The sequence below is a fragment of the Engystomops pustulosus genome, chromosome 3, assembly GCF_040894005.1.
Source record: "Engystomops pustulosus chromosome 3, aEngPut4.maternal, whole genome shotgun sequence".
In the NCBI taxonomy this organism is placed as follows: domain Eukaryota; kingdom Metazoa; phylum Chordata; class Amphibia; order Anura; family Leptodactylidae; genus Engystomops; species Engystomops pustulosus.
Window position 1 is genome coordinate 47,320,384 of NC_092413.1, and position 12,241 is coordinate 47,332,624.

The 12,241-nt window shown below is 42.1% G+C and overlaps 1 protein-coding gene across 8 annotated transcripts in view; it reads right to left on the bottom strand.

Annotated features, from left to right (window-relative positions):
• Positions 1 to 1,606: 1,606 nt before the first annotated feature.
• Positions 1,607 to 12,241, bottom strand: part of NINL (ninein like) — an 81,950-nt gene continuing 71,315 nt past the window's right edge. For 7 of the 8 annotated variants that reach the window (XM_072140700.1, XM_072140699.1, XM_072140698.1 and 4 more), the window contains 8 exons: positions 11,925 to 12,209; positions 10,624 to 10,887; positions 8,737 to 8,811; positions 7,077 to 7,190; positions 5,900 to 6,013; positions 4,322 to 4,534; positions 3,607 to 3,720; positions 1,607 to 2,871 (listed from right to left, as the gene is read on the bottom strand). In XM_072140700.1, coding sequence (XP_071996801.1) covers positions 2,680 to 2,871; positions 3,607 to 3,720; positions 4,322 to 4,534; positions 5,900 to 6,013; positions 7,077 to 7,190; positions 8,737 to 8,811; positions 10,624 to 10,887; positions 11,925 to 12,209 — 1,371 coding nt within the window. In that variant the 3' untranslated portion in view covers positions 1,607 to 2,679. The remainder of the gene's footprint in view (positions 2,872 to 3,606; positions 3,721 to 4,321; positions 4,535 to 5,899; positions 6,014 to 7,076; positions 7,191 to 8,736; positions 8,812 to 10,623; positions 10,888 to 11,924; positions 12,210 to 12,241) is intronic. The other variant, XM_072140701.1, reaches the window with a different exon arrangement.

Genomic DNA, 12,241 nt, shown 5'->3' on the forward strand with positions numbered 1-12,241 from the left:
TTTTTTTTTTACACTTTTAACCCGTTCACGACCCATGACGTAATAGCACGTTACGGGTCGGCCGCGGGTGCATGGAGAGGGCTCACGCGCTGAGCCCTCTCCATAGCCGGTAAGTCTTTGCTGCATATTGCAGCAAATGCCTACCGGTAACACCCGCGATCGGTGCCAGCATGGGCACCGCCATCTTTTCGAGGATCGCCGCTCCGCGTGATGTCATCAGGGAGCGGCGATCCGTCGCCATGGTAGCCTCGGGTCTCACGAAGACTCAAGGCTACTTCGGGTTAACCCATGTATTACAATGTACTATCAGCACATTGTAATGTATGAGTAGTAAAATACACATATACTGCCATATGTATGGCAGTATATGATAGGATCGTGCAGACACCCTAGGGTTAAAGTACGGTACCCTAGGGCAGTGATGGCGAACCTATGGCACTGGTGCCAGAGGTGGCACTCAGAGCCCTTTCTGTGGGCACTCAGGCAATCCTCAGAGAGGACTCCAGGTATCTTCCTGCAGTCCCAGACAGCCCAGGACTTGCTGTGCACAGAGCTATTTTAAAGTGACAGCTGTACCTGGGACTATTTTCTGCTTTATTGGTGTCCTCAGGGGCTGATATCAATGAAAACTGTGACAGAGAAGGGAGTATAAATCACAAATTAAATTTCTGCGTTGGCACTTTGCGATAAATAAGCGGGTCTTTGTTGTAGTTTGGGCAGTCAATCTCTAAAAGGTTCGCCATCACTGCCCTAGGGAGTCTGAAAAATACTAAAAATAAAGTAAAAAAAAAAAAAATAAACTCAAATCACCCCACTGATATAAATAAACAGTAAAAATCATAAACACATTAGGCATCGCAGCGTCCGAAAATGCCCGATCTATCAAAATATGATAACGTTTTTTTACTGCGTTTAATCCCGTAACGGAAAATAGCGCCCAAAGTCGAAAATGGCACTTTTGTCATTTAAAAAAATTCTATAAAAAGTGATCACAAGGTCGAACAGTCCTAAAATTGATAACATTGTAAACGTCATCAAAATCCGCAGGTACTCGAACCCTTTCTCAAAATATGGACAGGATGAAATGTGGTAGCTTAACCTCAAGGTGCTTATATACTTAACATGTTATTAAACATACCTCACAGCGTACCACTAATATGTGGTACTCGTGATAATCTTTTGGCTCGTGTCCAACTGATGCTTCCTGCCTACACAGCTTGTGCACTAGCGGGTACACAACACTAGATCGCATTATTCTGGCATGGATACCGTATTAGAATAAAATCTGCGTTTAGACACTTGTTTTTTATGGATTGTCTTTATAGCGCAGCATCACTGATCAAAAATATATATTTTTTTCACTTATAACCATGCCCCTAGCAACAAGCCAGGGCTATCAATTTGCCGGATCGGCAATCCTGCAATATGTCTGGGTCATGTGGCTGAATGTGCACTTTGGGTCCGCTCATCTCTACCAGCCACTCTGATGCAAATTGACATCTATATTTTTTTGTAATATTGACCAGCTGCTCAGTCAGAATGCTGTAGCCTGGTTCACATTTATGTCCCTTTATTTTTTGTATCTGTGCGGTAATAATATATACACTTTACATACAAAACTGTACAAGTTTTATGAAATATAAAATGTATACAATGGTCCAAGAACAGAAATAAACAGTTTATGTACAGACACAAGGAACAACAAGTGACTTTAGGGATATATGACCGAATAGTCTCCTACGACGTATCATTGGGGCTTGAATTGCTTATGGGGACTAAGCATTTACTGATCCTACAGGGGCCAAAAGGACACCCCTATGGCCTCTATAGGATGGATACATTTCTCTGGCCATATGTGAAAAGCACTCAGCAGCATGAAGGCACCTTTACACAAAAACCTGATATTTTCTAACACCTGTGTAGATGGGGTAAAGCATTAAAAAAAAATAAAGGTTTGGGATATTTACACTTGGTATTACTAAGGATTTGGTCTTCAATGCAGATACTGTGGTTCCAGCTGCAACCAGCAGAAAATTAACATAACCGGTCCATAGGGAATCAGCAATGCAGTATAAATTTTTTTTTTAAAGCTCTTAAATAGTGCAGAATAAAATTCAAACCATATTTCAGCAGAGCCATAAGCCCTCTTCCAACATTGCCCTTTATCCGTATAAGGTACATCAATCTGTCTAGTCAAAAATACTATCAAGTTGTGTCTAGTGGACCTGTAATAAAACATAACCTCAGGGCTAATGATTCCATATTATTGCCAGGGCACAGGAATGTAGGGAAATTGTGTCTATCCCATAAAAAACAACTATGCCTGAAATGTTTCCTATCTCTTTCCCTCATATGCTATAGTGCTGCACAGCAGCCATTGTTGAGGAACGTATAGGCCGCCACAGTCTTCTGTGAGCAGCTGCCATAGTGACTGGAAAACCTGTGACTGGAACAACACTATCCTATAGCCTTCAGTGGTTTTCCATGTGATTGTCGCTCAAAATTCCTAAAGTCTAAAGATTCATGTCAATTGTACAATTCTTGAGCCATGTCCATTGCTCTATTTTTTTATGCTTAAAACGCTAAAAAAAAATGCTACAGTTTTAGTGCACTATAGTGAGACCACATTGACCCTGAGTGGTAACATGACCATGTCAGTCTATTAACGCAGATGGAGAATCAGACTGTCAGAGACGCAGGGGCAATTTTCTTTAGGACTTTGTTTAGAGCTGCAATCTTGTCCTCCAGGAGGTAGTTCTTCTTCTCAGCATTTTTCTGTCTCTGTTCGGTCACTTGCAGAGCCTTCATCAGTTGTGCGTTCTCCACATATAGATCTTTCAGGAGGAGGTCCGATTTAGCGTTCTTCTCCAGCTATTGAGATATAAAGAATGTTTACAAATTATATGAAGCTTCAGGGTTGTTTTTTTTTTTTTTTTTTTTATCAGAGATGTGACTTTATGTATATAGTAGAATCATAAAAAATATCTGTAAAATTACATATCAGAGTGTTTCAGGTAGAGATTTGCCCCAGGGAAAGAAAAGGAGTTTGTGTCATTCACTGCAAGACCTGAAGATATAAAATTCCAAACATATTTAGAAATGCTGGTTCATATTTTTACTGGAATTCTCCTAAGCTTTCTTTCACTGCTGGTTCTTACTACTTCTTCCATCCTCCCACGTGATGAAAGCTGCTAGGCTAATCACCAAATAGACTCTGCAAGTACAGGTAAAGTGGAGCTCAGTGGATATACATGGATATGTTTCCTTATGAAATAAGACATGGCATCATTGGAACTGTGGGCAGGATGTAATTTTCGGAAATTTTTTTCTGCAGCAGTGAAATAACCTCTTGCTGTCTTTGCCAAGTCGCTTCAAAACAGAAAAATGTACACAACACAAGATGGGCAACGTTTGAAAGGGTTAATTAAATATAAAAATTCAAATCATTATGGACCTAGAGATACACTTTAGCCTACATACTAGATGACTACTATCCCATGACATGTAGTGGCATCCACAACTCACAGACAATTATTACAACATTGTGACCCCGAAATAGAAAAGAAATCTACCTTGCACTGGTGACTGCGCACCCTCTACACTCACCTGCTCATTCAACTGGTCAACTTTCTCTTGTAACATTATCCGGACATTTTTCAGATTCATTTCCACATCTTGCATTCGCTCCTCCATCCTGCGCAGGAGCTTCTCGTGTTCTTCCTAGGTAAATAGAAGACAAAAATGGTCACTTCTAGCAAAGGTTTTAGACAAGCTCTTGTATCCTAAGGTAACTGATGGGCAGGGGCATAACTAGGGGAGGCAGGGCCCCATAGCAGACATCAATGTGGCCCATACCTCCTCAGAAGATAGATTATTTGTATATTCACACATCTATACATTAATACTTACACAGAACTAAAGATCTCATCTCTACTACCCCCATGGGGTCAGCAGCTACTGGGACAGATCTGACATTGTGCTGTCCCCTTCCCAACATTTCTTATCTGAGCTGTCGATTTGCGCTGTGTACGGTGGAAGATGTGCACTATTGTATACATATTATGCTATAGTGTGGCAGATTGGACGCTGTTCTGGCTGCTACCTCTGTAGTTACTGTTGTTGACCCTCAGCCAAAATAATTATAGATAGATAGAGATATATCTAAATCTCAAGTGATAACTGCTGAGTTCTAAGGGGTCACCAGCAGTACAATATGATATATTTCATCCTTTTTAACTCCATTTTTTGCATCCCAACCATGTAAACAAACATTCTGGGGGCAGAATAGATGATGATGTGTCAGGAGACTCTCCATAGATACCTGTTGCACAGCCAGTTGGCGGTTTGTCTGCTCGGCATGAAACCTCATCCTCTCCTGTAGCTGTTGGACTTTCTGCTGTTCTTCCAAGATCCGGTTCTGTAATTGAGTAACCTGCTCCCTGGGCACAGAGCTGTGCGCCTTCTCCTTCAGTTGTTGGACCTCCCGCATGTGCTGAGACTGCACCAGAGTCATCCTGCTGTTGGCATCCAGCAGCTGTGTAATGACAATGGTAATCATAGTTATCAAAAAGTGAAAGGGGGGGGGGACGTAAATAAAAATTGAGATTTATTGGCCAACTGAAAAGTTGATGACAATCACAACAATCCCGGTTCTAGTCCAATCTGTAGTAATGACATTGTGTGACCAATAACTGGCTGCAGGTCATGTCACAATGTCAGGATACAATTACTATAGATTGGCAGGGACCAGGAACCATCTCTTAGACTATAAGCTCTTGTGAGCAGGGTCCTCACTCCTATTGTTTCATCAGCCAATGTTATTTATAAGTAAAATAAGACATTACAGAGCAATAAGTATAATATGTATAAATATACATATAAATCCCCCATTATCTGTAAAGCGCTACACTATATGATGCCGCTTTATAACGATTTATTAGAATAATAACGAGGCGTATTACCTTGTTTTTCTAATTTGATAATATTTTAAGCCATTTGATAAAAGTGCAATTCACAGACCAAAATTTATTTTTTTCAACAGTGCACTGTTCTTTTTATTAATCTTAATATTTAGTACATGACAGATTCCACTTTACCAAACGTCCTTGTTAGTGCCAAATCCTAGAAGGGACTATAAAGCTTCTCTTATGATCTGTATAGTAGAGTGAAATGAGATGAATACGCTGAAGAACATATTACCAAGGCCTCATGCACCGTTGTGAGCTCTTGGGCAGTAAACTACTGGCCTGCGTGTCCCAGAAACCACACATGCCATGACGCACTGATAAACACGGCCATGGGCATAACCTCTCAGAAAGACATGAAGACAGGTACTAGCTGCAAAAACAATGGCTAGCACATGTCCCCAATATATGGTCGTCTGCATGTCCCACAATAGCGCATGTCCATGGGCAGCCCGGCAACTATTAGGAATCTCAAGCATTACATTAGCATTGGCTGCTGCTGCTAAAATGTTCATATTATGACAGGATGCTGATGAGTAAAATATTAACGGGGTTATCGGAGATTAGCAATAAATTAGGGACGAGCTGGGGCAGGCCCTGTGTTTTTTTTTTTTTTACAAGGGGCACGGACGCTGTGTTCCGGACAGACCACGGCGCGGGACAGCAGCAGCAGTGGCTTAGGAGGTAATTATGATTTTTATTTTTTTAAACCCCCCCGCAGCCCTTTAAGTAAAATGTATTTAAGGGATTAACCCCTTAACAAAAATGGTTTGTGTTTTATACGGCATGTAGGGGACAAAGTCTGATACGCTGGGTTTTAACAGCAGCACATGAGAAGAAGATTGCAGTACATGCCGTCCTGCTGCTGATCGCCTCTGTTATCGCAGCCCAGCACCAACACCCAGGATTGTTCCTTTACCTCAATAATTCAGTACCTTATCATGGGACTCATCCAGCTCTGATTTCAGCTCATCGTGCCTCTCTTTCCAGTTCTGGCATTCCTCCTGAGCTTCTTTTACTTTGCACTTCAGCTCTTCTATTTGTTTCACCTAGGAATTTCATGTAATACATTTACTTTAAACCAAAGCTTGAATGTAACATGTTAAAGGGAACCTGTCACCAGAAGGCTCAATTTCACTGGTGACAGATCCCAATAGGCTCTGCACAACTGAATTCCCCTCCGTTCGCGTAATATCCACGGCTAAAGCTGACCTGGCTCCCTACTAGGAAGTCCTGGTCAAGTCCTGGAGTGATGCCGCTATTCAAATCACAACGTTTGCTTAGCAATTTGCATAACACTCAGTCCGGCCCCTGCTCATTGATATTCAATTTCTTCCGCTCCCACATCCTCCATGTGACTAACCCTCCCTTTCCGACGTCGGCTTGGTGAGCCATACACCCTTGCAGTGAGCTGCTCAGCAGCTCGATACGCCTCACAGCGAACTGCGCATGCGCACCATCTCTGCGCTTTCCAACAAGGCTCACAACTAGGAGTGTACAGCTCACTGTGCAGGTGCAAGGTTTCCTGTGCGGTGAGCCGGCGTCCGTAAGAGAGGATGTGGGAGGGGAAGAAATTGAATATCAACGAGCAGGGGCTGAACTGAGTGTTATTCAGATTGCCAAGCGAACGTTGTGATTTGAATAGCGGCATCACTCCTGGACTTGAACAGGACTTCCTGGCAGGGAGCCAGGTCAACTTTAACAGTGGATATAACATGAACGGAGGGGTTGTAAAGGAAGAGTTATCAAATGTACTATGCAGTGCCTATTGGGATCTGTCACCAGTGAAATTCAGCCTTCAGGTGACAGGTTCCCTTTAAAAAGTTGTCCAATTAAAAAAAAAAAAAAAATGGGAAAGCAGAATGGGTTTACAAAATAAAAGAAGCAATGCACACCTCAACAACCCCTTGGTGTTCTTGTTCTGATGCCGCATGGGTCTCCCATAAGGTCTTATGAAATAACCACTCAGCCAAGCACTGGCCAATGCGGGCACCTGCCTCATCTAGTAAGTGCCACTTCTCATGTGTGATTGTATGAACAGTGGCCACACCTCTGCATGGCTCCAGCTGATCAGGAAAGGCACCTAAGTATTTTACACACAATCCGACTTACCTGCTCAGCGGTTTCTTTAAGTAGTTTGGAAACAGACTGGCACTGACCCTCCAAAGATTCTTTCACTTGCTTTAATGATGATATCTCATCTTGAAGGCTCACCATAACCAATAGCTGTAAATTATTCATATTTTCCTCATTAAACTTTAAAGTTTTTATTTTGCAATATAGTCATATAAGATTTTAGCATCAACTAGTCGAGCACAGACAGGTAATGATGACCATCATAGATGGATCAATGACCATATATGTGGCTGATCCACAGCTTGGGACAGTCCAGACGAATTATACATAAAATTAAAAAGTAAAATCAGTAAGGAAATCTAAAGGACATCTATCACCAAGGTCAAGGATTATAATCCAAGCACACTGACATACTGGTGTGTGCCCCCTCTGGCAGGATGTGCTCTTCTTTACACTACGGATGCCATTGTTTTTTAGAAAAAAAAAAAAAGGCTTAAATATATATGCAAATGATCCTGAGGGTCTCCAAGTTCCATTAAAGGGGTTTTGCCATGAAAGAAAATTCCAAAATTTCAATCCCCTAGTGACATTTACACAATAGAGCTAATGTTTAACCCCCTTACTTTACAATTTTACTCAGTTTTATTGCTGTTTTAGCTCCTATCACTAAAATTCCAGAGTGTGGGCAGGGACTCTCTAAGCAGACACTTCATTATCCCTTAAGTGCTGTGAGGTGTTGTGTGCTGACAATGTGGTTAGATTATAAGGGTACAAGGTTTATGTGCACTTACATTTAGCTTCTGAACATTCACTAGTATCTGACACCTAGAAAGAGAGATGATGAGATCCAGGAGATGAATATAAGACACAATGACACTCAGCTCTGCTATCGCACCTACAACAAACACTATCAGCTCTGCTGTGCCTCCCTCCCATGGATAAAGACCATATCTGCCTCTAGCTTGTAGAGTATGTCTCCTTACACTGCTGTGGCAGGATGTGTGTGTGATCGTAATGTGTCGTTTGTGAACAAGCCGGCTAATTTTTTGTGAACGACGGGAGTCGGCGGCTCACTTAACACTGACCCTAACCAGCTCACCACGCCTCCTTTAACCCAATACGATCGGGTTAAAAGTAGTGTGGAATGAGGTGACTCGCTGGACTGCAGCTCTCTATTATACATGTAATCTGGCTCCTGAACGGTTCCCTAAGACTCGGCTCTTAGTGAGCGGAGCCTAATGAGCCAGCTCACTAAGAGGAGCCGTAATTCCCATTACTAGAGTGTGAGCTCATCTTGGAATGCAAAGGGAGGAGTCGATACAGAGAAGAGCACCTCAGGCATCTTTGCAGAATTTTTAAAACCAGGAGGAAGAGCAGATCCTGCCAGAGGTCACACCAGTATGTCAGTGTGCTTGGAATACAATCCTTTATCCTGGTGGTAGATGTTCTTTTAACTTCCACTGCGAAAGAAAAGCCCTTAGATGACTGAGTTGAAGAAAAAATAAAACGTTACATAAAAACTGGGAGTAAAAATAATGAAAACAAACATTTGTTATACATTTGAGGGATTCTTTTGGCCATCAAAATAGTATTGCTGCACTATAAATGGTGGTTGCTACGGTGCCAAAAACTGCCACTGGTACTAGGTGAGGCGCTAATGTTAGAGAGGAGGTTGTACTTGAAGAGATCCACCAACCTGTTTATTGGTCTCATCCAGTCCAGTGAGAAGATCTTGTTTTTCCTGCTTGTGCTTTAAAATGAGATTTTCAATCTGAAACATCAATAGAGGAAAACATGAAACTTCATCAACCCTTTATAATCATTTTAGACACCTATATTTACAAACAACAAAGCAAACCATTTCGTCTCAGCTCATTCACAAGCGATGATATACAAGTTATGTGAAACACTTATTAAGATCATCCTTAAATGGAAATTTGCATAAAATGTGACAACCAGGACTGTGCCATCAATGAGACCCAACAAAATCTGTGCACGAAGGGTGTTTAGCATCCTATCTAATGTGTATGGTGACCCACTACTCTCAGGCTGTTCGAGGGAACGGAAGGATTTTGCCAAATTGTAATTACCACTAATTACCTCACACTTTTGTCCTTTGGAGAGGAGAAAATAAGATCCATAAACGGTAAAAACTGCTTTTCGTGAATCACAGTCAACCATGTTCAGCCATGTGCTGGTCCAATCTCATGGAGTGCAGTGGGTGTGAGTCCTTGCATCAAATTTCTATAGGATGCAAGAACTCCCATCTACTGCACTCCCTGTCTGCCAGCCAAACAGCAGCTTTGGTTCTATATAAGCATATATCCACAGGATTTCCATAGATGACATAAGGATCCACAGGATTCCATGAGGACGTAACTACTGGGGGCCCCCAACCGATCACGAGTATGGGGATACTTATCCCACCTTAAGAAATGAGTTAGCCATGACGAAGGGGGTTTAACCCACAACGCATAGTTTGGGCCATGGTTTTAATTTTTTTCTTTACATACAAGATTTGCATTTTATTGAATGGGGCTGGACAATCCCTTTTATTGAAGATTTGTCTACTTCCCTCAAGCCAGCAGAGCAGGTCCTCTGCACCTCCTTCCAATTCGGAGAGAGCTCAAAATAGTGGAGCAGAAAGGGATGTGGATCTTTATTTTTAATTTTCTTTTTTAATTGTCTTTCCACTTATCTCACTACTGGGTGGAGCACAGCACTCAGCTTTTTCGGACCAATCCCACAGGCAGTGAATGGGGGGGTCCCATTCTAATGTTTGGTCCCAGCAGACAAGCCCTCACCAATCACCTTGTTATCTCCTATCCTGTTGATAAATACTTGGGACAACCCCTTTAAGTGTTTATTGTAAAACATTAGCGCCTGGACTTTCCCAATTTGGTGTAGCGTGTTTAAGGGGGACCTATCACCAGGGACCTCATTTTCACTAAAGACAGGTTACAGAAGCCTATTACAGCTGCTTTGCAATTATGATTTTCTGCTTTCTCTAAGCATTTGCTGTGCAATATCATTGTGTGTTATAACTTACCTTGCATCCTGACAGAATCCTCTATGTAGTCTCAGGGATTTGGCTTTGGTTGTATGCATTTCAGAAAACAACATGTGACTTGTCTGTGCTGCAGACTGCTCAGCTCCACCTGCTCCTGTACAGCTCCTCCCTCCTGCTTCTTCACAAAGGTCACAGCCTAGTGAGCCGACATCAGTGGGGGAGGGAGGATCTGTACAGGAGCATAAAGGTGGGGGCCAAAAGCTGAGCAGTCTGCAGCACAGACAATTAACATTTTGCTTTTTGAAATGTATCCAAACCAAAGCCCAACCCCTGGGACTACACAGAGGATTCTGTCACGGTGCAGGTAACTGATAACACACAATTATATTGTACTGCAAATGCTTATAGAAGGCAGAATTGCATATTTGCACTGCAGTGGTAATGGGCTTCTGCAACCTGTCTTTAGTAAAAATGAAGTCCCTAGTGACAGGTTCCCTTTAAGGGGGAGGCATTAAACCCAATTATCACACTACCTGATGAAATCAAGACATGAATTATTCTGCCATAAGATACCTTGTTTTTAGCTAATTGCAGGTCATGCTCCAGTCTCTCTCGGACCTGCTGCCAGTTCTCCTCCTGCTGGGCCTTCTCTCTCTCTACTGTGCCGAGTTGGTTCTGGAGCCTCTGAATAGTTGCCGCAGCCTCCTGCTCCTGCTGGGTCATTTCTCTCAATCTGCCTTCCATCTGCCGGACATCCTCCTGGTGAGATGCGTTCTCTGCCTTTAGCTTCGATACTAGACAATTCAGCTGTAATAATTCACTACGTGTTTTATCAGCCTGGAGATCAAAACAAAGATATAAAAATTGATACAAATGGTTATTTTCTGCAACTTCTTTGACAACCCCTTATAACCAAGACTCTGAAAGCCTAATAAGTGATAATAATAATAATTCTTTATTTATACAGCGCCTTCAGATTACTCAGCGCTGTACAGACATTGCCAAATTGGTCCCCGTCTGTGAACACAGTTAATAAGTTAACAAATCACATACAATGCATCTGCTACCATGGCACATCCCCTCCATCATTTCCTATTAGCAGTACTGGCTGTTGGCAGTCAGTGAGCACACATAAGTACTGCACGGGGCCCTCGCCAACGTACCAGATAACCTCATAATTATTGCTGAGCTGGGGGGGGGGGGATTCAGGTTTAATTTATGTTTTGAGTGTGCTTGTGGGATTTACCGGATTGAATCTAAAATATCTGAACTGACCCAACATGTAGAGTTCACTTCCGCGATTCTTGATAAGGTACTGTATATACTCGAGTATAAGCCGACCCAAGTATAAGCCGAGGCCCCTAATTTTACCACAAAAACCTGGCAAAACCTATATTTTTTTTACTCGAGTATAAGCAGAGTTTGGGTTTTCAGCAAATTTTTTTGTGCTGAAAAATTAGGCTTATACTCGAGTATATATGGTAAATCACACGGCTCGTGGGTAACAGCTCATGGCAGAATAATACATTTAACCTATTAAAACACTCACATTAGCAATCATCCATTCACCTCCTTCCTCTAAGAAACATAGGGAATCAGGTAGCAACCTAACAAGCAAAATATAAATTTGGTGGAGAATTCGGGTCTAAATCAAATCAAGAGGGCACAGGTGCTCACCACTGTATCGAAATAGCATAAATCCACCAATTTCCACTACAAGTATTTCAATGCAGGGATATCAACCTTCTACTTACGTTGTCTAAGAGCTTGGGTTTAGTGGATAATATTTTGTATTGAGCAATGTTAGTAATACATAGTTTTATTGGATGACGCACCATATAGTACAATATGCAACAAACTTAAAGTCCACCTACCTCCTGGAGAGATATCTGCAGGTTGCTCTGAAGCTGAGCTTTCTCTCTCTCCCATTCAGACCGGCTATGAAGGATTTCTCTCTCCTGGACGTTGAGCTTTGCCTGAAGTTGTTCTATCTGGCTGTCGGATTCGTGCTTTCCATCGCTGAGCTCCCGCAGTCTGGCATTCAGTTCTTGAATGTTCTCATAGGACACTTCTCTCTGAGAACTCAGATCGGACACGGTGCTTGTGAGTTGGAGGCTCTGAGTGTTTAGCTGGCACAGCTCATCCCAGTATTTTTCATTCTAGAGAGGAAAATTGTTCACAATTACAAATC